Source organism: Acanthochromis polyacanthus, chromosome 14, assembly GCF_021347895.1.
Source record: "Acanthochromis polyacanthus isolate Apoly-LR-REF ecotype Palm Island chromosome 14, KAUST_Apoly_ChrSc, whole genome shotgun sequence".
In the NCBI taxonomy this organism is placed as follows: Eukaryota; Metazoa; Chordata; class Actinopteri; family Pomacentridae; genus Acanthochromis; species Acanthochromis polyacanthus.
In genome coordinates, this window is record NC_067126.1 from 7,059,185 (window position 1) to 7,084,460 (window position 25,276).

A 25,276-nucleotide genomic window follows, 5' to 3' on the forward strand; every position below is an offset into this window, starting at 1 on the left:
CTCTGTAGCATCAGTTACCATGGAGATCTAGCTCTGCAGCATCACTTACCATGGAGATCTAGCTCTGTAGCATCAGTTACCATGGAGATCTAGCTCTCCAGCATCTGTTACCATGGAGATCTAGCCCTGCAGCATCTGTTACCATGGAGATCTAGTAGATTAAACAGAGACATCTCTAAATTCTACATTCCTGCTATCACACTGATCTGTGTTCTTGCCTCTCGGTGACGTCAGTGTTTGTTTTCTGTGTCTCTGTTTCTCCTCCACAGTCGTTATCACTTCATCAGGTTACTGCCTCGCGTTCAGACTCATAATTAGCCGGAGTCCAAAATTGCAAAGAAAAAAAAGGCTGAATCAGCGAGAGACAGGCAGCAATTAGCGGCTGAGGCAGAGACTGAGGACAGGTCGGAACAGAACACTCATTTTCTGCTGCTGCTGCTTTGATGTTTGGTCTTCTGAGCGTCTCGCTGTCCTCAAACATCCTCCAGGTTTAAACAGCCATCAGACGACTGCTTCATCAGTTTTCCTGTGGCACTAATTACTCACCTCCACCTAAACATTTCACTCCCAGCATGCTTCCTGCTTCCCAACATTTACAGAAAACTTCCCTGTTACATTTTGCAGCATTTTACTCACTAAGTTCAACAGTTTGTCCAACAGTAGTTTGTTTCTCGCATCTTATCGATGTTCTCTCAGTTTCCCTCAAAGCTTTATTTAATGCTTATCAAGGCAGAATCACTGCTTCATTCATTTTTATTTATGCTTGTTGTCATGGTAATCCTACGCTGAGCTGATATCCCTAAAAAAGAAAACAAACATACTGCTGGGAGTTTCAATATTGTGTATAATATGGAGAATAAAAGTACAGAGATTTAAAACATCATAGTGAACACAAGCACTTTTCCAGTAAATATCCTACATGTTTAAACCTCACAGTGCAGCTTTTCATGCATTAAAGTGTAAAAATCCTACATTTTTTAGACAGAACAGCTTCTTAGAGATGAGGTTAAATAATCTACTGGAAGAACCTGAAGTCTAAGTTGTACAAAGAGCTTCTTCAGACAAAACATAAGGAATGCAGTGCCTAAAAAGTAGAAAAGCAATGATATAAAAGTACGATTTAACATAGAAATACAACAAGTAACGTAAAATAAGGCTAGAATAGAAGAAAAAATAATGTTGCAAATTATAGTAAAGGTAATAAACAGAATCACACATGATAAGATGAACTATTGCAACGGAAAAATGAGATGAAAAGTAAATATCACGCATTATATTGACAAATTTGTGCTTAAAAATGAAATATTACACATGAAACTCAAATAGTAAAGTCGAGAAATGACTTTTTGCACAACATGAAACGCTACAGAAACTGATTTTACACAAACTAATGAGAAATGACATTGCAAATCATATTAATATTATTGTTTTTATAGTTTAGATCTAAATGCTTTAACTGCTTCCTCTGTGATCCGTGAGCTGCAGAAACACCCATAAACTGTAAATCCTCCCGGTATAATCCATATATTTATTAGTTTACATGCAGGGAGGAGAGAATCAGTGAAGAAGACACATCACAGATGATGATGTCTTCCAGTCTGCGACGGTCCATTACATCCACAAACACGTTCAGCACACAGAAAATTAGACGGATTAGACAGACGAGGTCGAGACGAGCAGATAAACCGCCGAACAGAGAAGAAACGTAGCCGGAGGTTTCAAGTAACTGTCTGCTGCGGCCCATTAAGCACACCGTTGTTCCTACCTGGATAAAGAGTGTGTCTGTGTTAGTGTGTGTTTGGTGTGTGTTGGTGTGTATTAGTGTGTGTTAGTGTGTGTTAGGTGTGTGTCTTGTCGTACTTTACATCAGCTCTGCATCAACCTGCTTCTCTGCGTCGCTCAGAGGAACATGTTGATGCAAATTCAGGAAAAAGTCCAATTTTACTCCGACTTTTCACATCAGCCACTCAACATTTCTGCTCATTTTTGTTCTACATTATAAAAATATCAGCACCGATCTGCTGTAAAATAATGGAAAAGAATCAGCTTAGATAGGCATGCAGTCTTTTTCTGTATGTTTTTTTCAAATATAGAACCAATGAAATTACTAAGATTACAGTGGTTCCCCGACCTACAGTGTTCCGCTGTTTTGTCTGAACTGGTTACGTGGAACTAGTTGTTGAGCGAAGCGGATGAATACATCGTGACGCGGCGCTATAGGACGGCTTTGTTTACATTCGCTGATTGTACATCACCTCCAATATAATGGGAGACATTGAGAGGTCTGAGGGGATTTATGAAAAAACTATAAGTCCTACAGCAATGAGGCTCACACTGGGTGAAAAAGGACAAGAATATCTACATTTTAGTACATAAATGGTCCATGTAGAGAGGAAAACGTGGGAAGGAAGTGAGGTTAACTGTAGTTTTTTTCATAAAGTGCCTGGGCGACATCACGACAATTAAAAGAATTTTCAAAAAAATCCGTAAAGCCTAATCTGTGACTGCTTAAAAACTGTAAAAGATGTCAAAACATGGATTTAAAGGGACATTATCCAAAGCCTTGTAACTTGTTTACACTCTGAATGAAGTTTCTACTGTAAAGTATGGCAGAGATACAGGGATCAAAGATGGCTGGTTTTGGCAGCTGTCCGGTTGACTTCCCATTTATTTCAGTGGGGATTTTAGGGCAGTTTTATCACGGATTTCGTAGAAACCGTACAAAAAATCGCAACTTTTGGGAAATTCAACGTACGAAGACAGTCGTGTAAATCAGTAAGATGTTTTTGCAAAATGTGATGTTGATAAATCTGATAGTTGTGAAGATATTTTCAGTGGTTCAATGAGCGTTTACTGGTGAGATGAACCATTCTTCGGATAAAGTGATGAACTTCTGCTGCTGCAGTGAAGCTGGATCCTCAGTCTGTCATAAGCTGCTGCTTCATCCACAATCCCTCCACATCACCACAGACCTAATTCTGCCTGCAGGATTTATATATACATATTTCTATATACTGCATGTGTGTGTGTGTGTGTGTGTGTGGTCTTCTTCTGTTCATTTTAGGAGGTTTTTAAAGTCACACTCAGATTGGAGGTGTGTTTTTGTGCAGGTTCGTGCATTGTAAAGTCTTCTATATTGTCTATAAATGTAAATCTTGAGTCCTCAGTGTTCCAAAGCAGCTGATCTGTTTTGCAGCAAACATGTTGACTAAAGCTTCACGTTTGGTCGACTCATCAGGTTTATAATTAAGATTCATGAAAAGTGCACATGGTGGAGTTTTGGCTGGAAAGCCTCTCTGAACTACACGGCCATTAATGAAAAGTCATTGATATGATTGTGTCTCAATTAAAGCGGGATGTGTCGCTGGGCTCGGCTGGCTTCCTGGTGTCAGATGTGAACGATGGTGATTACTGCAGAGCCGAGGAGGCGACGTGTTCGGCATGAAAAACACCCGATAGTGTCGCTCTGTGGATCTGTGAAGCCTCTATGAGACGTTCAAAGTCCAGATGGAAGCTTAAGTCCTGGTGTGGATTTATTTTTTTGACTGATTTTAACATCAGGATCATTTTTCACCCCAACATCAGCGATAATTCCAGCCGTAAGGAGCTCCTGTTCATCCTTTAATGGAAATATTTCTGCTCATCTCATGGATGGAAACTCAGCAACATAAAGGACATTAATTAGACCACCAAAAATTAACACAATCAGAGGAGGAATCCGATTAAATCTCATGCAACACTTATGTACTGTACGATTATCCGTTAGCATTAGCATCCATTAGCTCCTCACACTGACAGCACAGATGACTATCACTGGATTATAATATGGTAGCATTTGTTTTGTTACAGCAGCAGTGGTGCTAAACATTTAAGAAATATTAGTAGAAAAATAGGCCAAAAACAAACACCAGTACTAGTTGAGATTGTCAAAAAAAAATCATCTAGATGTGTGTGTGGTGGTCCGTAGATTCTTTTATGACTGATTTTTGAGTCATTTTTTACTGATTCTGCATTATTTTTGGACACATTTGAGTAATTTTAGACAAATTTATACAATATATTGAGCCTTTATTAATCCCACAGTGGAGGAATTTGCATTGTTGCAGCAGCAAAGGGGATGGTACAAACATTTAAGAAATATCTGAAGGAAAATAAGTCAAATATAAACACCAGTACTAGTTCAGATTATCCAAAAATCATCTAGATGTGTGTGTGGTGGTCCGTGGATTCTTTTATGACTGATTTTTGAGTCATTTTCTACTAATGCTGTGATATTTTGGACACATTTGAGTCATTTTAGACTGACTTGTGTGATTTCTTTTTTACATGATTTGTGTCATTTCAGACACATTTCAGTCATTTTGGATGTTTTTATACAACACAGTAGCCTTAGTAATCCCACAGTTGAGGAATTAGCATTGTTGCAGCAAGAAATAACAGTAAAAAAGGAAACAAATAAGCAAAAATAAACCCCAATACTAGTTCAAATGGTCCAAAAATCATCTAGATGTGGAAATAACAATGTTGCACGTATCAATGTTGTTGCACAGATTCTTTAATGACAAATTGTTGGGTTGTTTTCTACTGATTCTGGATTATTTCTGGACACATTTGAGTCATTTTAGACTAACCTGTGTGAGTTTCTCAATGATTTCTGTCATTTCAGACACATTTCAGTCATTTTGTGATAATGCAAATAATTAGGAAATATAGGGAAAATCATAGACTGTATATATACAGTCTATGATTAGACCACCTTTTGCCTTCAGAACTGCCTCCAATTCTGGTCCATTTTCACATGATGATATCACAGTTGCTGCACAATCCTCAGCTGCACATCCATGATGCCAATCTTTTGTTCCCAATCATCCTAAAGAAGCTTCAGCAGGTCGTCTGCATGCATAAATGCATTGGGCTGCTGAGCAGGTGTATCTAATAACACGGCCAGTGAGTGAATTTAGTCCCAAAGCGGTGGAAATTAAGCCTAAATTCTAAAACTTCTGCATGTAAAACTGTAAAATCTGAGCTGATTTATTCCAAACGGTTGCCGAGGCTGCAGGAAACAATCACAGTGGGTGTTTCCCTGCGTGATTTCTGCTGATAAGCGACACGGACGCGGCTGAATTGCGCCTGTCAGACAGAAACGAGGGATCAGCTGGGAGCCGGAGCGCTGTCACTTTGTTCCCCTGATGTTTTCCGTGAGGCTTCGACGGCTCGGCTCGGCACAGGGGTGGGGAAGTGGTAATGACCGAGATGCCGGCCCACCAACAACACACAGCATCAAGGCTGAGTGTGTGTGTGTGTGTGTGTGTGTGTGTGTGTGTGTGTGTGTGTGTGTGTGTGTGTGTGTGTGTGTGTGTGTGTGTGTGTTTTCAGAGATTAGGAAGCACTGCTGAGAAGTGAGTGTGTGTGTTCTGGGTGTTACTCATGTTCTGGGGACCTAAATCTGTCACGTTATGGGGACAGAAAGCAGATTATTGAGGTGATTGAGGCGTTGGTTTGCAGGTAACCAGTCAGCAGTGAACAGATGTGAATCCTCTGAAGTCATGGAAACGTATCTGTGGTTTTTAAGCAGCTTTTCCTGTCTGAGAGTCAGCTGGGATCGTAACTTCGCCTCTTAATTAGCTGAAGATTTCTGTGGTTTTGCGTCAGCCGCCGGCTCGATGATTCATCTCCGGTTTCTGGGATTATTTTAACTCCTTCTTCTCCCGTCAAACAGGTGGACTGTGACTGGATGAGCCCAGCCGTCGCTCAGAGCCTCCGTCCCTCCATCAGCCCCAGGAAGGATCTGATGACAGCACTGCAGAGAGAGCAGAGAAAAGAGCTCCTGCTATGGCCAGCGGTGCGTGGGAAATTAAAATTCTGCTCTCTAAATTGCTGGAATATGAGATGCAACCGTTTTCCCTGTGAGGGCAGGAAAACTGACACAATCCTGTTCTGAACGCTCCCCAGAGACGACATTAATCCTCATCTTTGAAGCCGTTTTTTTACTAAATAAATGAAACACAGCAAAACTGAAAACACAATCAGGCTATAAAAGTTATCACAGTCATTTTTTTCTGTCTTTTTGAGCTTCATCATCTTGATATTTCATTAAAATCTAAATCAGGATCTTCAAATTATCTGTGATTTCTCAACTAATCGTGTGTGACGTCAAGAAAATAGAACCAAATCTAAGCTTCAAGTCAGGATATTTCATCAAAATCACTTTGTGTTGCTGGTTTCATTCAAAAATTGGCAAGAAAATTCTACTGTTAGTTCCAGATTGTGTAAAAAAACTAAAAAAATTCTATGCTGGAATTTTCAACTCTGCCCCGTTTTTCCTGGAAAGACATCAGGAGATGATGAATGTGTTTTGGGTCATCATGAATTTCTTTTTTTCTAGCTGGTGTAATATTTGAATTTCCCCAGTCTTACCTTTTTTGTTAATATCAAAATTACACCATGCATCACAGCCAGAAACTGCAAAAACCTTCAACTTGTCAGAAAACTTTTGCAAATCAAACCTTAAAATTGTAATATTTCATCAATCAGCTTGTGTCACTTAAAAAATGGTTAAAAAATGAACCATTCACATCAAGTTCTGTAAAAAAGTAAAAAAAAAAAATGCTCACAGCTGTCACCAATACTTCACATGCTACAGAAACACTAGCTGCGTTTCCATTACCCTTAGATATGCGCAAAATGTAAATAGTACAATAAAAAACTGGTAATGGAAACACCTGAATTTCGAAAAAGGACTAAAATATCGCTAAAAAGTTTTTATGCTCTCATGAGGTGGTTTTTCAGACGTTTCGATATTGAAAAATATCGCAAAAGCGCAATGGAAACACTTTTTCCGCAATTATACGTCAACGGAAATGACGTACCTGGTCACATGACCAGTTCTCTCAGAGTAAACATACCGCGGTACGTATGGACAGAAGAGGAGACCGAGACTTTTCTTGCCATTATTCTTGAGAAAAACATCACTGCCATACTAGACAGCAAACAGCAGAGGAATGCAGAGTGTTAGAAGGAGATAGAAACTGGTTTTGGGCGTCCATCTTCCTGCAGTGAAATCTCGCAGGATGATATTTTACGAGAGTTACGATGCTTCTGCCCAGAACAACCTTCAATGGAACACGTTCAAAGCGCATATATACTTTGTCGAAATTTTAGAAATATCGCTTTTATTTTGCAAAAAACCCAACTACTGTCTGCACCTGAAACATCTCTGGATTTTTTCATGTGACTGATGGTTGCCAGTGAAGTCACGGTTCCACTGAGCAGCACAGATATAGTTATTTATTAAACGTTTTACTTATTTATTGACCTTTATTCAACCAGGAGAAATCCCACTGAGACTGAGAACCTCTTTGTCAAGTCAGTCCAGGCCAAGATAGGGAGCAGCAAACACAAAATTAAAACACAATTAAGACACTAGCTAAAAAAAAAAATTACATTCAAAAGCACGTTATGACAAACAAGTGCGTGTTGTGGAATCGGCCTCGAGAACTCGCAGTTTGGATTTAAAAGCGCAAAAGCAGATGAACTCGGTTAGTTTCCAGCCTTTCTGCAAAAGGTGTAATTCAGTAAAGCCACATGGGACAGATCTGTGAATGGAGAGGGAGAAGATCAGAACTTTTCTGGGCAGTTAAAGACCAAATGTAGGCGGGCAGTGGTCCAAGTATTGTCTTTTATGTGAAAGTACGCCAATGAAGGATCCGTCTGCTGGCTAAAGCTGCCATTCCACCTGAGAGTGTAACTTGCAGTGGTGTGTCGACACTTCATAATAAACCTCAGAGAAGCATGGTAAACAGTGTCAACCATTTGAAGACATTGAGCAGAAGCATTCATATACAGAAGATCTCTGTAAAAAATTGCAGTGACAAGCTGCTTTTTTGCATTAAAAGAAAAACACCACTTCACCCAGTTTTAGCCTCAGATTCTTCACAAGTTTCTCCACATGCGGCTTGAAAGTGATGAAGTCATCAATTCAGACGCCCTGATATTTATCTACGTGAACCACTTCTTTCATTTCCCTGCAGTGGGGACACTCAGGGACTCATCTGTGGACACATCCTAGAGTTGGAAAACAACTTTAGCTTAGTCTGGTCTGCAAGCGTTGATCCACAGCAGGAAGTTTTGGTGAATTTTAAATAAGACATCTAGAATAGAGGGATTTTGAGGAAATATCACAGCTGTAATCTGAGATTTGGTCGTGATAGAACCACACGTCACGCATGATGCATTCAGGGACAGTCAGAAAGCTGCAAATGCAACAATTCTTCTCTGATAGATGTCATATTAATGTTACTTTTTTCATACTGATTTCCAGAGAAAAACATGCGCTCGGCCCAACGTAAGATGATCTAAGTATCAGAAAGTCTCTGATTCTGTGTTTGGTTTGTGTGGTGCAGCAGCTGATGGTGTAGGAAGTCTGGGAGCTGAGCAGAACCACCTGAGCGTCCCGGTAGCCGACCATGGAGCCTGGGCCACGGCCATGAACAACCTTGGCATCATGCCGGTGGGCATCAGCGGGCAGCAGCTGGTTTCAGGTACGTTCTTCTCCTTTTATTTCACCTCCGGCCACTCAATATGTGGATGTTATTTCATTAAAATGATCATCACCTTTGCGTGTCTTTCACAAATTGCACTGCAGCACTACATAGAGTACATTACAAATTATTAATCACTAAATTGGAGCAGATCTGAAGTTTGCTGGGAGTTTGCTGGGAGTTCAAGAGAGACAAATGAAGCCGAGTTAAAACGAAACAGATATGCACAGACGAAGGAAGAAGATAAGGAATTAAAAACAGTATTTGAATATCTTACATTTGAGATACACAGTGCAATGTAATAGGAAGTCCTCTGTTTTTTCTGTGTTTCCAGGTGTTTTCTAGTTATACTGCAGATGTGAGGAAAGTAGAATGAAATAGACGTGTTTTAATGGATTAATATCTGGATGTTTTACTGAACTCTAATGTGTGTTACTGGCCTCAGCTTGCTTATGTTGGTGCGAAGTCTTCTGTGACGCTTGGTGAGATCTACCCAGCACACTTGTCTTAAATCAGGATCAATTGAGACTGCATTTCGTACCTATGAGGGTTAAAATTACAATGTGTGACCGTAAAATGGTGTTTATTTGTCATATTAGTTTGATATTGTTTATCGTAATAGTGAATGAATTTGTTCTGACACCATGGTTAGCGACACTAAGTTGCGTGGCTGTTTTTTTTTATTTACACCTGTAATATACCCAAATGTGTGCATTGTGTTCATTCAGCTCGCCAATTACTTCAAAAAAGACATTTCAAATAAGCTCTCTTTAATATCTAGTTAATTTCTGATTTATTTGCAAACTGTCCACCTTCACGATAATCAGAGTGAATTTCTCTAATTTTATCATGATGACTAGTGAAAAACATGCATCGACTCAGTATTTTATGACAGAAGATGACAGCTTAGGTTCATTTTTGAAGTTTTTTTTGGAGATAGCGCCCGACAGCCTTTATGTTTTTACACTTTAAGGTACTTTTAAAGGTTGGAATTTTTATATGAAGCCATGATTTTCTCTTTTTTTCAGTTTCAGGCATCACATTCCTGCAGTTACTCACAGTTGTTGATGTGATGTGTTTATTACAGCTCTTCTGTGTTGCTGTATTGTTATTATTACTGTATTATGACCACATATGTCACTAAAATGACTCCCAGATGTCTGGATTGAATAAAAATCACTGACCAGAGCTGGTAATGTTACGATCCCACCACCTCCTCCTACGCACTGAAATCTGGTCTGAATGAGGCTCCAGGCTGAAGAGGCGATAACAGGCTGTTATCAGGGTTTTGATCTTCTGCTGTAATAGAGAAAGAAACAGACCGAGAGGTGAGGAAGAGAAAGCAGCGGTAATCTCTGATCTCAGATCAGTCTGCGCTGACGTTAGTGTGGCTGTTATCAGTGTTTCTCACAGAAAAACATACACTTAGGTGATCCGTTTCTCTGCTTGAGTCCATGGATGTCCCGGTCCAGTTTTAAGTAGTGTTTTAGACCGTCACGACCAGAGGAGATGAACAGTTCTATGTTGGCAAACAGAGGGGATTGTGGGGTTTTAGCTAGTGAAGGAGCACCATGACAAAGTCTTCTGTGTCACTTTAGTGAGCTCTACCAACTACGCTTGTCTTGTATCAAATCAGGATCTTTTGCATTTCTGTATCCCACTGAGTTATGTTAATGTCTTTAGTTTGATCTATTTTCATTCACATCTGATAATTGGCCATTGGATTTGCATCCTCAAGGGTTGGTATTTACATTTGTACTGCACTTTGGTTCAACTCCTATTAGGCAATATGTGCTTTATAAATAAATAGTAGAATTACTGCAGTACCTGATTGTACCACCAGGTGGACCCTTGTACCGTTTAATACTGTAGCAGCCAGAGGAGGCGGATAGCTTCATGTTGCCAAGCAGAGCGTATTGTGGGGTTTTAGCTCATAAAGGGGCACCATGACAAAGTCTTCTGTGATGCTCCAACTAGAACACTTTTGTAAAATCACATCAGGGTAAACTAGTATAAAAAGACACTTAAATGATCTTTTTTCCTGCCTAATTCAAGGGATACCCCGATCAAGTTTTGTTTTGCCCTTGATCTTATCCAAGTCGTTTAATGTTTGGTATCTGCCTGCACCATTTCCTACATGTTACACACTTTCAGTATTGTAGATCAGCTGTAGGAGCTGATGGGGGCCAGAGGGGGCAGATGTTTCCATGTTGTCAAGCAGAGAGTATTGTGGGGTTTTAGCTCGTAAAGGGGCACCATGACAAAGTCTTCTGTGATGCTTAGTGAGCTCCAGCCAGCACCATTGTTGTAAATTAGTCAGTATCAACTAGGACATCATAGTTCCTCATTTAACTGGCTTTACTGTGGTTTTCTTCTGTGTGGTACCATGTTGAGCTGCTGTGCTTTTTATTCTTTTCATTGTTTTCATTTGTTTTTTTCTGTCGTTTAATATATTTGGTGTTTCGTCTGCCTGGTTTTATCGGTCTCATATTAATGTCTACTGTGTGCAGCAGCATTGAAACTTTAGAAAGCTGCAGTATAAATAAAGGGATTCTCATTTTGTTGTTATAAAATCTGTCAAAAAGATCTGAAACTGGATGATTTGTCAAGAAAACAGTTTATTCAGTGTGTCTGTGGGATTAATAGAAAAAGAGGGAAATGATTGTCTTTGTAATAGCACATTTATTAATTTAACTGAAGAATTAATTAGCATTAATTATCTGACTAATGTGTTGAAACTCAGACTTTAGGTTCCTCTACTGATGATTTAACAACACAAAGCAGATATCATTTGTGTTTATGTACTTATGCACTCTTTATAAATGTCTTTGTAAAGGAATATTTTCACACTGTTGTACTGACAGAAGGTCTGAGTCCTTTTTCTGACACTTTACATGCAGCAGAGATTTTTCCAGACGCATCAAACTGTGACACTTTGCTAAAGAGCGAAGGCTGGAAAAACGCTCAACACAACCGAACCTCAGACATCTGGAGGCAATAAATACCTCCATTTCGTCCCCATTTCTTGATATCTAAACCATACACCCTGAGACATCCCCGCGGAGTCGAATGTAAACAGAGTTTCCTGAAGTCCTGGAGCTTTATTTGTCCCTCAGCGGTGCGTCCAGCGTGGCCGCCATCCAAACACAACACTCCAAAGAACTACACTAAGCTCCGAGTCTTTCATTTTCTGCTCCTCTCGGCTTAATTTCACCTCAGGATCTATTTATGAAATTGTTTTTTGGGGGATTTGTGTTGCTGCTGTGTAAAGACTGCTGTACAAGTGCTGCATTGTGGGGAGATTTGTGGAGTTTTAAGCCAGAAATAATACCAGAATGCATGGATTTAACGGAGCGAAGAGGAGCAGAGCTGTTGTAAAGGAGGGCTGGACGGCAACATAGCAACCAAATAGCAGAGGTGGAATAATAGAGCGATGACATGTTATGATGTGATGCTGATCGGACTCCACCTCTGGCAGCAGCTGCACGTCTCCTCCCTCTTTAAATCACACGTGGGAACGTTTAGGCGATGAAGAACTGACAAAACAGAACAAAAGGTTGACGAGTGGATGTGAGGTGTGTTAAAGGGTCACTTCAATCCAGATCACAAAAACATGTGGCTCCACTTATTCAGACAAATACAAGGTTTTTTTCAAGTAGAAGTTCAACTTAAAGAAAAGTGTTTAAGTGTAATCTAGGAAATGTACTTGAAGTATCAAAAGTCAAAGTACTCAGTGTCTCCTGTGACTATAAATATTATATTGGTTATTTCTTTATTTTAATTTTTATTAATTATGCATTATTCTGTCTCAAATCCATCTCTAATTTGTTAATAATTAGAGTAATTAGGGTCTCATTTATTTATTTATTTATTTTTAATTATGCATTATTCTGTCTCAAATCATCAGGGACCCTCTCTAATTTGTTAAAAATAAGTCATTGTGAATTTCCAGCAGTCGATCATTATGGGGGGTTTTCAGCGCCGATGCTGGTAATCAAGAAAGGCCGATAACCGATATTTGGTGCTGATGACGATTTTCTGTAAAGTATGCTGTAGTAAAAGCATCATGTGATGTCAGAGAACCTGTCATTCATAACTAGACTTCTTCATCAGTAAGGGTGACGATAACTAAATATGTGAAGTAGAAACAGGAGTCATTAAATTATGACACTCTCCTCTGTTTATGTGGGATCCACTGACAAAAATGTTTCTAAAATGACTCAAAACTTTTTGAAAGTCACTCCCCCAAAATGGTTAAAGAATTATCCAAAATTTCTTCAAAATCTGCCAAAAATTTGGCAAAACATTTCCAAGGTGATCTGGAATTCTACATGGTGATTCAAACTTTTCCAAAGTGACTCTAGAAATCTTCAAATTCTTTAGAAAAGTCATCAGAAATGATTCAGAACTTTTCCAGAGCCACTCAGAATTCTCCAAATTCTGTAAAATGTAAACTGGAGTGACTAAATCATGCCGTTCTGCTCTGTTTATGTGGGATCGACTGACAAAAATGTTTCCAAAAGGATCTGCAGTAAGATGACACTACTTAAAATTCTCCAAAATGACTCAAACCTTCTCCAAAGTGACTCAGATTTGTTTTCAAATTTGTTACAGAACTGTCCAAAATAACTTCAAATGTGACAGAAATGACTAAAAACATTTCCGAAGTGATTCAGCACTTTTCAAAATGATTAAAAGTTTCCCGAAGGGATTCAGAAATCTTCAGTCATTTTTTAAAAAAGCTGTTCAAAATTACTCAAAATGTTTCCAAAGTGACTCAGAATTCGGCTAATTCTGTGAAAGAGGAACAGGAGTGATAAAATCATGACACTCTCCTTTGTTTGTGGGATTTATTGACAAAAATGTCTTCAGAATTATTTAAAATTCTCCAAAATGACTCAAAACGTGACTGAAAACTTTTCAAAAGTGATGCAAAATGTTCCATTACGCTCATAAACTTTTACAAACTGACTCAAAAACCTTGAGAATGGTTGAAAAAGTCATCCAAAAAATACTAAAAATGTGATCGTAATGGCTAAATATGTTTCCAAAGTGACTCAGAACTCTGCTAATTTTATAAAATAGAAATATTAGTGATTAAATTAGAACACTTTTCCTCCGTTTCTGACTGAGATTGATCAGTTTGTCTCCTGCCGTTTTTCTGTTTTCTTAATCTTTCTCTGTTCTATCACTTATATTGTCCACTAAGGTCCATATGTTAAATCTTTATTGTTAATTATTGTTTTCCAGACTCTGTTTCAGGTTACTCTGCCTTCTAACTTAGCCGCTAGCCGTTAGCGTAGCATTAGCCACTGTGAGAGAAGCTAACTTCCTGGTTTGTGTTTGTTGTTCAGAGACATTTCTGAGACCACAGAGTGAGGACAAACAGAGAGGAGGCTGATCAGAGCTGAAGTAGAGCTTTTAAATGATCAATAATCTGAAAAATAAAGGTACAGATACCAATATTCTGAAAAACTCATTTTCCGTTGCTGCACTCAGCTTTTATCCAGAGGTAAAAACGAGACCAGAGACAGTTTGATTTAGGTTAAGACTAGATTCAGGATTAATTTAAACCTTTATACGTCTGGGTGTGCTCTGACTCTTACCTGGAGGGTAACTCCATCCAGATGTTTCCAGGCGTTTCTCATGGTGGTTCTGCTTTTAAAAACACTCACACAGTTATAAAATATTCACAATTAAAGGCATAAATACTCCTTTTCCTCCTCTCAGAGCTTCTTTTTCCATCTTCTGGCAGTTTCTCTCCTTCCTGTGTTCCTGCATTTTGCTTTTCTTCTCTGCATTTCTTGGTTTTGTTTTTTCAGTTTCTGGCAGACGTCGCCGAGCTCTCAGCCAGAGAAATGAACTTGGCTCGACTCGCTTTGGCTCGACTTGCTTTGGCTCCGAGCAGAAAAGCCGCGAGCAAAAGCAGCCTTGTGTGATTATGACGAATGTGCAGCAGGAAGATGGGTAATTTACCTGTCGAGGTTATCGCACATGATGCTTTAATGAGTTTTTCCTAAGACCTGGAGAATCTCTGAATGCATCGCGGCTGCCCAGGCCCTGATTTATGGAAGATTATCTTTCCAAGTGTTTTTTCTTCTTTACTCTTTCCGTTTTATAAGCCTGGAGATATCTAATAAAAAAAATGTGGCTTTTTTCCTCCTTTTTGCCAAACAAAATGCTGTGTAGGAAGTGTTTCACAGCTCTTTGTCCGGGAGCTCTGATGCTGGGTGAGAATTAGAATATGCTAGGAATTATTAGGAATGTGCTGACCACAGAAAACCTGCTGGAAAACCATTTATCTCCAAAGGCTCCACGAGAGGTGTTCTTTTCGCTAAAACAAACACTTGAAGCTGTCATTGAATACATCATCAGAGAAAGTGAAGGCAGAAAAATGTGAATAAATGCTAATATTTGGACAGAAGTCCTCATCCCTCTGTTAGCACCAATATATGCATGAAAACCTCCATAAATACTGAACAAAAAAAAGAAAAAGCAAAACAACTAAGTAAAAATTTAAACATAAAGCTCAGTTTTGTTTTTGTTTCTTACCTATATTGATTTTTTTTCATGCTTCAGAAGATTTTAGGAATATTTAGGATTAAGCTGATTAATGTATAACTGCTGAAAAATCATTTGTCTCCAAGAAAGGTGCAAAAAGATTCCACAAGAGGTCTATTTTTTTTTTTTTTTTTGCAAAACAAACACTAAAGCCTCCTATTAAATATATTATTGGAGCATTTAAATGTAGAAAATGTGCAAAAAAGTTCTGAGGTTTGGACAGAAGACCTCATCCCTCCATTTACACCAATATATGCATGCAAAACTCCTTAAATACTGAACAAAAGCAAGAATTGGTGAGACAAAAAGACAAAAAAAATCTCATTTTTTCCCTTTTAAATGTATTTTGATGTTTTTTGCTGGAAAACCATTTATCTCAAAAGAAACATCTCTCATGAGGTGTTCTTTTTGCAAAAACAAGCACTAAAAACTCTTATCAAATGCATTATTAGAACATGTAAATGTAGAAAATGTACAAAAAAAGTGCTAATATTTGAACATTTGCACTAAAATATGCATGCAAAACTCCTTAAATACTGAACAAAAGCAAGAATTTGAGAGAGAAAAAGCAAAAAAAAAAGTAAAAGTTACACACCAAGCTTAGTTTTTTAATATATTATAGTTAGTTTTTTATATATATTTATATATTTTTTGTTTTCATGCTTTAGAAGATGTTAGGAATCATTAGAATTGTGCTGACCGACGTGTACGTGCTGAAAAACCATTTATCTCAAACAAAGGTGCAAGAAGATTCCGTCATCTTTTAGAAGCCGTTAGAAAAAGCCCGCCTTTTATCTTCCAGAATAATAATTGCACCGATATGTGTGTGCAAAACCTCTTAAATATTAAACAGAAGCCAGAATTTCTGCGAGAGAAGCAAAAAAAAAGCTCTTAAAAGTGAAACTTATAACCTGAAAACATATTGCTGTTCTGTTTTTTGTTTGTTTGTTTGACAACAGGTCCTTTCGTCAGATTTTTCTGTCTCTCTCAAACCTTTATTTCTTTTGATTATTTTGGCACTAATGTGATTCCGCACACTCCCAGCCCAGCAGGGAGCGCACAGTGATGTGACCTGAGGGGCCACTGTACTAAATCTGAGGCAATTTTCAGATGTTTAAACATCTTTGGAAGCCCTCCCCATTTTTCTGAATTGATTTGTCAGTTATTTAGGTAACCTATCAAAAAACTAGAATCCCAACTCATCCTGTGAGGATCATAAATACTGCATCTGCTGCAGGATTTATGGCTGAGATATTTTATTCTGATGGACATGTCCATCCCTTTTAGCTCAATCAGCATTTTAAATTAAACTGCAAGCTTTACTTTAGAACATATTTGCCTTAATCTGCTCTTTTTAAAAAATGAATCTCTTGTATCAAATAAAAAAGAAGTGTTTTTTAATCTTGGGTGTAGTTTGACTGAGTGGATGTAGAAGGTCTGCATGTTACTGTTTTCAGAATCCTCTTTACTGCTGGAAACAACAAAAACCTGCACAATGGAAATATCAAATTTTGTCATTTTGCCAAAACTTCACCATAAAGCTCATTTTGTTGTTTTCATGTTTTAGAAGACGTTAGGAATCATTAAGATTGTGCTGACCAACATATACCTGCTGAAAAGCCATTTATAATACCGTACCAATGATCGCATCTGAAGTGATGAAATGACAATCTGTTAAATAATTACAGAGACATTTAAATATGAACCAAATCAGTGGATGTACAAACTGACATTCTCTCTGTTTTGGCTGGAACTTTATCTGGTTCACCTTCTATAAAAGGATAACATTACGTTCCGAAAAACACAAACCAAGGACAGACTCAGGGACGCTGCTGGAGGGAGCATTTAGTCACTGTCATCCTCTGTTTCACTGTCAGTTTGTCCTCCAAACTTAAGGTTTTTTTAAATATATTTAGCTGTTTTCTGCTGAAAAATCATTTATCTCCAACAAAGGTGCAAGAAGATTCCACGAGAGGTCTATTTTTGCATAAACACTAGAACTCATTAAATACTTTATTAGGGCCTGTAAATGTAGAAAATGTGATTAAAAAATGCTACTATTTGGACAGAAGTCCTCATCCCTAAATTTGCACCAATATATGCATGCAAGATTCCTTAAATATTGAACAAAAACACAAATTTGAGAGAGAAAAAGCATAAAAATATCAGCGAAACTTGGAAACAAATGACTATATCTCAGTGTTTTTATAACATTGTCTTCAGAAGAACCCAAAGCAAGGACAGATGCAGGAACACTGCTGTGGAAGCATGCTGCTTTAGAAGATGTTAGGAATCTTTAAGGTTGCTGTGACCAATGTTTACCTGCTGAAAAATCATTTATCTCCAAGAAAGATTCCACAAGAGGTCTATTTTTTGCAAAAAACACAAACACTCAAACCTCTTATTAAAGACATCATTAGGTCATGTAAATGTAGAAAATTTGCTAAAAAAGCTAATATTTGGACAGAAGTCCTTGTACCTCCATTTACACCAATATTTGTGTGAAAAACAAGCAAGAATTTGAGAGAGAAAAATAAAATTTGCAAACAAAGGTCTACTGTTTAGCGTGTTTCTACAACACTACATTCAGAAAAACCCAACTCAAGGACAGACGTGAGGATAAATACTCTGAAATTCATCCCTTCTCTGTCACTTAGTCCTTCAGAGCTCAGTTTTTTATCCCCTCTCCATCTGAAACCACCTCGAAATGTAAAAAGCTTCACTCTGTGTTTGCTGCTGATTGTTTTTCAGTTTGGAGCTGCAGAAGTTGAAGCTTTCACCCCGAATCAATGGTGCATTCTATCAATCCTCCGGCCGGAGCAGAAAGAGAAACATTTCTTTCTATTAAATTACTATAAGGGACGTTTGTCCTCTGCTTGTGTGACAGCTTCCCTCGGCTGCAATCTGAATCAGTGGCTGCTGAGGCTGTGTGGGCAGCGTTGAGGGATTTTCTGCTGACGTCTGGTTCCTCCCGCTGCCTTGTTGTTGTAGCGTTGGAGATGGGAAACATGCGACGCTGCTCCTCCAAAGCTGCCTGCTCTATTTTCACCCCGACAGCTGAAGCATTGCTGCTGTCGCCTCCGTCCTCTCGCTGTTTATCTTCCTCGTTTTCTCTTTGTCCTGGAGAACAGACGTTTTCTTCTGCTCCTCCTCGCAGAGCTTTTCTATTTCATCTTTCCCATTAACGCTCCGGAGATGATGTTTTATTGTCTTTTCCAGCAGATCCAGGCCCCATTTTCTCTTTTCTTATCTGTGTTTTCTCCCAGATAGTGATGCTTTACTTTCCTCTCCTGCTCTACTTCTACTCCATTTTTGTGCTTTTGATTTACGAGACTACAGTTTTTCAACCTTTTCTTGCCTGTGACCTGATAAAGAAACAAGAAAAATGGATGCATGCTAGTTTACGGCTCCCGAACAATCTTCACTGGACTGAAAGAAAGCAAAGTTATACGGCAAAAAAGAATAAAACAAACAAATAAAACACACCATGCTGACGTCATAACATGCACAATTCATGTCACAGAATGAGAATCGAAATAAAACTATGATAAACTCATGAATTGAGCGTCGTTTTAAATGTGGAACCCGTTAACGGACAGAACGATTAAACTCCTCCCTTTAGTCCTGGTTTCCTTCCAGTGGTTTTGACAGACAAACGCAAAGAGAATCAAAGCTTTTAAAAGTCAGTAAAGAATTGGTTTTCCAGATTATTTTCAACTTATTTACAAAAGAACAAACAGAAAATGCTTCTCTGATCGGATTGAACATGATCATCAGACGTATTTATCCAGAGAGTAAAGAAACTGTGAGATTTTTTTTGACCAACAGTTGCATCTTTTAACCACGTCCCTGAAAAAAAAAACAGCAAATATGACATAATCTGACTTTTCATGATCGATATTAAAAACATACAGTCCAGCATCGTCTGCAAAACGTTTGATCTTGTTGACGGTTTATGATCAGCGTCTTGATTAATGAAAACGTTCTTGTCAAATGCTTTGGCTTTCATCTGTCTCATACCGGTCCAATAATTTCACAGTGTGTGCAGACGTAATGAGCCCTTTTTGTCCTATATAGACACAGCTCAAATAATTAGAATCTTGAAGAACATTATTTAAATCAAAAAGGTAAAGTGTCACATATTCTCTGTTCATTGCATGTTCTCGTTTCTGTTTATTATATTTACATGACAGTAGAAGTTGTTTGTCTGTTACTGTGCAGAAATCTGTTTATTTAAAGGAAAACATGGTTCAGTTTGGTTTAGAAGAACGCTCCATAGTGTAAGAATTAAAGTCTAAGTTGAGGTTTTATAAATTCTGGAAGAAAACTTGGAAAAACCCATCAGATCAGACTCAAGAAAACATTTGAATGTATTTGCATCTGAACAATAAAGTCCAAATATAATTTGTTATTTTGGAGATGTTCTCTGGTAAAAACATATGAATGTTTTGGGGGGAAAGTAAATGTGACTTTCTGCAGAGGATTGTTGGCGTTTAAAAGTTGAATCAGGTCACACAAGCAGCTTATCTGGCTCCATTTCAAATGCTAATTTCTCCTTTTTCAGTCCCATAAAAAGTCAGAAACCTCCCACATCAGCTGTTTGAAGTTTATTTTCTAACGTGTAAAGGAAGTATCACACAGCCTGTAGACAGATGATGAAAAACTGGAAGGATTGGTGAATTTTAATGTGTTGAAAAAGCCTGAAATAGAAGAAAAGGTGTTTATCATGGAAGATTCTTGAGTTGTTGAGACTTTATGGGTTGTTTTGCAGATGTTCAGGCAGAACTAGGATCTTTTCTTGTTTGAATCTTTACTGTTTTAGTGAAATGGACAAAAACACAATAAAAATAATGACTTCTTGTATTAACTTGCTGCCTACATGTTTGATTTTATGAACATAATCTGTGAGTTCTGAACGTAGATCAGCTTTGCAGGATTTAAAGGTTGTTTGTTTGGATTAAATGATGTTCCTAAGAATAAAAATAAAGTCAGCAGAACACAGGGTTCATGTATTTGATGCTCTTTGTGTTTTCAATCAGTTTCAAATAATGTTCTGTTATTTAATTCATATCTTACATGAATGTTCTTCATTTTATTGCTTTGTCTGCCTTTTATTATGTGTTTTTGTTGCACAGTGTCTTAAAATGAAGAATGATGTGTCCTGTGGGATATTTTCTTAATTTACTGGCCTCTAAATTCACTTTTTTTTTTTAAATTTTCTCTGCATATTTATAAATTATGTCAGGAACTGTTAATCTAGTGATATATTCTGTTATCAGAGTGACTTCTTAACATCTGTTCAGGGACCACAGATGATTGATAACCCTCTATTTTAATTAATGTGCATTGTTAAATCAACAAATACTAATCATGTTAACCAAGAGTCTGCAGCTCTGTGAGGCAACACACAAGTAAAGACTAACACAATAAGAAAACACACACCAAAGGTTTACATGAATTTAGCTCCACAACTTTGCTTCGCCAACACTTATTTCAGATTGTTTCCATTGCTGATTAATCTGTCGATTATTGTCCCGACCAGTTAATTGTGTGGTCGAATAAAAAAACAACAACAAACGAACAAAAAAAAGTCGATCAGACGTCAAATGTCCTGTTTTGTCCACAACCTAAAGATTTATTGTCATAAAGAAGGAAAGAAACCAGAAAATATTCACATTTGCTGCTCTACTATGAAATGTCAGAAAACTGTGAAAAATGTCCAAGATGACGTCCTCAAATGTGTTGTTTTGTCCAAAACACAAAGATTTGCTGTGATAAAGGAGGAAAGAAACAGAATATATTCAGATTTAACAAGTTCAAATGAAGGGATTTTCCTTTTTTCTTAGTAAAAATGACTTCAACCAATTAATGTACTATAAAAGTAGCTGGTGATTAATTTCACGGTTGACGACTCGAGCTCTATTATAAAATGTCAGAAGTTGAAAAAAAATCATAATCAGTGTTTCCCAAAGACAATAAAAATATCTTATTTCATCCACAACCCAAAGGTTTACTGTCATGAAGATGGAAAGAAACAAGAAAATATTTACATTTAAGATGCTGGAATCAGAGAATTTAACCTTCAAACCAATGAGTCAATCATTAAAATAGTTGGCAATTAATTAGTTCACTGTTGCAGAATGTTGGAAAATGTCTTGAAACCAGAAAACATTCACATTTAAGAAGTTTTGGTCAGAGATTCTAATTTGGTTTTTAGCAATCAATCAAACCAATGAATGGATGATCGTTGCAGCTCTGCTATAAAATGTGATATGAGTAAAAATCAGTCTGCTTCCTCATGTCTGTCCATCCTTCATGTATTTGTACAAAGCATTAAAGACTGTTTTCATAATTGTTCCACTCAGGTGTTCCATCTTTTCTGTCCTCCAGACTCTCTGTGCATCCAGAGGTTCGATCCTGGTCTCGGTCTCATCGCCCCCATCAACCCCATGATGGCAGGAATCAGTCTGGTTCCTCCTCCGGTTCCCTCCGAGCTGCCCATCATCAAGGAGATCATCCACTGCAAGAGCTGCACCTTGTTCCCCCAGAACCCCAGTAAGACCCCACTCCCACTATAACAACTACAGAACCTCACTAAGACCCCACTCCCACTATAACATCTATAGAACACCACTAAGACCCCACACCCACTGTAACATCTATAGAACACCACTAAGACCCCACACCCACTATAACAACTACAGAACCCCACTAAGACCCCACTCCCACTATAACATCTATAGAACACCACTAAGACCCCACACCCACTATAACAACTACAGAACCCCACTAAGATCCCACACCCACTATAACATCTACAGAACACCACTAAGACCCCACTCCCACTATAACATCTATAGAACACCACTAAGACCCCACACCCACTATAACAACTACAGAACCCCACTAAGACCCCACTCCCACTATAACATCTATAGAACACCACTAAGATCCCACACCCACTATAACAACTACAGAACCCCACTAAGACCCCACTCCCACTATAACATCTACAGAACACCACTAAGACCCCACTCCCACTATAACAACTACAGAACACCACTAAGACCCCACTCCCACTATAACATCTACAGAACACCACTAAGACCCCACATCCACTATAACATCTATAGAACACCACTAAGACCCCACTCCCACTATAACATCTATAGAACACCACTAAGACCCCACATCCACTATAACATCTATAGAACACCACTAAGACCCCACATCCACTATAACATCTATAGAACACCACTAAGACCCCACACCCACTATAACATCTATAGAACACCACTAAGACCCCACTCCCACTATAACATCTATAGAACACCACTAAGACCCCACATCCACTATAACATCTATAGAACACCACTAAGACCCCACACCCACTATAACATCTATAGAACACCACTAAGACCCCACTCCCACTATAACATCTATAGAACACCACTAAGACCCCACACCCACTATAACATCTATAGAACACCACTAAGACCCCACTCCCACTATAACAACTACAGAACCCCACTAAGACCCCACTCCCACTATAACATCTACAGAACACCACTCAGACCCCACTCCCACTATAACATCTATAGAACACCACTAAGACCCCACACCCACTATAACATCTATAGAACACCACTAAGACCCCACTCCCACTATAACATCTATAGAACACCACTAAGACCCCACACCCACTATAACATCTATAGAACACCACTAAGACCCCACACCCACTATAACATCTATAGAACACCACTAAGACCCCACTCCCACTATAACATCTATAGAACACCACTAAGACCCCACACCCACTATAACACACTGTATGAATAGCAAAGCCTGACCCTACATTATATTATACAGTGTGATATATTTATTATTGTGAGACCAAATAACAATTATAATATGTTGTGATGTGAATCTGTATATAAACTGTGGATGATGATGACGATGATGATGATGACGATGATGACATATGTGATGATGTCGTGCTTCAGATCTGCCTCCCCCGTCCACTCGTGAGCGTCCTCCCGGCTGTAAGACGGTGTTTGTCGGCGGTTTGCCAGAGAACGCCACGGAGGAGATCATCAGGGAGGTGTTCGACCAGTGTGGGGAGATCATCGCCATCCGCAAGAGCAAGAAGAACTTCTGCCACATCCGCTTCAGCGAGGAGTTCATGGTGGACAAGGCCCTCTACCTGTCAGGTGGGCGTCAGGCTTTACTTCCTGTGGTGAATGTTATGTTTGTAGTGTTAGTGCAGCTGGAAAACAACTCGTCCTCTTCTGTTCTCCAGGCTACCGGATGAGAATCGGCTCCAGCACCGATAAGAAGGACTCGGGGAGGATCCACGTGGACTTCGCTCAGGCCAGAGACGACCTGTACGAGTGGGAGTGTAAACAGAGACTACTGGCCCGGGAGGAACGACACCGACGGAAGATCCATGAAGACCGACTGAGGCCGCCGTCACCTCCTCCCATCGTCCACTACTCTGAACACGAGGCGGCGCTGCTGGCTGACAGACTGAAAGGTGAGGAAGGAGGCGGGAAAATATAGAAACTAGTGTCCTGAGTCAGCTGATGTTGATAGCCAGTTAAGACTTCAAACTCTGATTGTTCTGCAGATTTCTTTAAACTAATATTAGCAACTGACACCTCTCATCATCACCTGCTGCTCAACCATTTCTGATTAGCTAGGAACTTTTTGATTATTGACGATGGGTATTTAAAATGGTATCTGTGAAAGTTTCGATAGATTTTTGGAGTACTTTCTGAGGTAATTGTATTCTTAAAAATTGCCCGTTGACCCACTTTCAGCACGGGTTTCATGCAGTGAAATTTGAGGCTACATTTGAATGATGACATCCCAGGAATTATTAAAGAGAAAAAAATAAATTTTTACATATTGATGAAGCTACATGTGAAATTTCAGTTCTACATTTAAAATACTTTTGGAGATTTCCTTTAAAAAACTGCCCATCAACCCTCTGAGCACGTTTTTTCCAACATTTCCATTTGAGGGGTTTTGAACGACAATATCTGAGGAACTTCTAAAGATAAAAAACAAAACAAAATTTTCACTCTTATTTCTCATCATGTAATTAATACAGAATGTATAATATTGGACAAGTATATCAAATAATATCCGATTATGGGTGAGTGTCTCTGGAAATATAAGAAAAAGTCCCATCTCTGAGCAGCAGAGCCAGAAATATCCATATTTTGTGTTGTAATATTTTCAGGCAAGTTTTAATACTTTATTTTTTTCACATTGAGAGTCACTTAGTGGTAGAATAAATAACTTAACTGACACTTTTTTATCAGAATATATCTAAATATTCCTCATAGTCCACCATTAAAACAACTGAAGCACAGGATTGGTCCATTTTGGGCAGAAAAATAGTCACAAGATGCATCAAACGTCCAATTTTATGTGAGCATACAAAAAAACCCTTATTATCAAAGAAAGTTTATAACCATCTTCCTGATTCTCACTGTATGTGTTTTGGGTTTTAGGTTTTGTTGAGCCAGCTGATGTAAAAAGTCCGACTGTGTTGGACTCTCAGGCTTAGGTTGACTCTGATTCACGTAGCTGTGAAAAATAAGACATCTGATGCGTATTCAGGAGGCAGAACAAAACCTGCTGGCGTCGTCATGGATACGATGACTAAAGAAAATCACTTTTATCAAATATATTAGAGTAAAACCACGATCGGCTCGAACAAAAACGATTTAGAGGTCACAGTTAACAAAGCTCTAAATGTGATTGTCAGTGTGTGTGTGTGTGTGTGTGTGTGTGTGTGTGTGTAATCTCCCGTCTGGTTCCACCTGCTGTGATATCGAATAGCAAGAAGTGCAAATGAATGATTCAGGAAGCTACACAATTATTGATATTCTCCATTGCACTGATACAAACATCCCTGTTGTTGTTGTTTACATCCCCGTTTGTTTACAGTCGAGCTGCTCCATAATGATTTAACGTGGCGTGTTAGCAGCTATCTGTTGTTATTGTTCTGCTGTGGGATCCTGTGAGTTCACTTTTCGGAGACGGATTCTTCTCCACAGATTCTGAGTGACAGAAAACAGGAATTTTGTGACAATAAAGGAATTGATAAAAGAAAAAAATCTTTCAAGCTTCAACACGGCAAACTGGGATTTTTAGTTATTATT

The 25,276-nt window shown here is 38.6% G+C and overlaps 1 protein-coding gene across 1 annotated transcript in view; it reads left to right on the forward strand.

Annotated features, from left to right (window-relative positions):
- Positions 1-25,276, forward strand: part of enox1 (ecto-NOX disulfide-thiol exchanger 1) — a 168,487-nt gene that overhangs the window by 90,256 nt on the left and 52,955 nt on the right. Inside the window, exons 4-8 of the mRNA XM_051959456.1 lie at positions 5,720-5,842; positions 8,403-8,540; positions 21,492-21,656; positions 23,108-23,314; positions 23,404-23,637. Of these exons, the coding sequence (XP_051815416.1) occupies positions 5,833-5,842; positions 8,403-8,540; positions 21,492-21,656; positions 23,108-23,314; positions 23,404-23,637 (754 nt within the window). The 5' untranslated portion in view covers positions 5,720-5,832. The remainder of the gene's footprint in view (positions 1-5,719; positions 5,843-8,402; positions 8,541-21,491; positions 21,657-23,107; positions 23,315-23,403; positions 23,638-25,276) is intronic.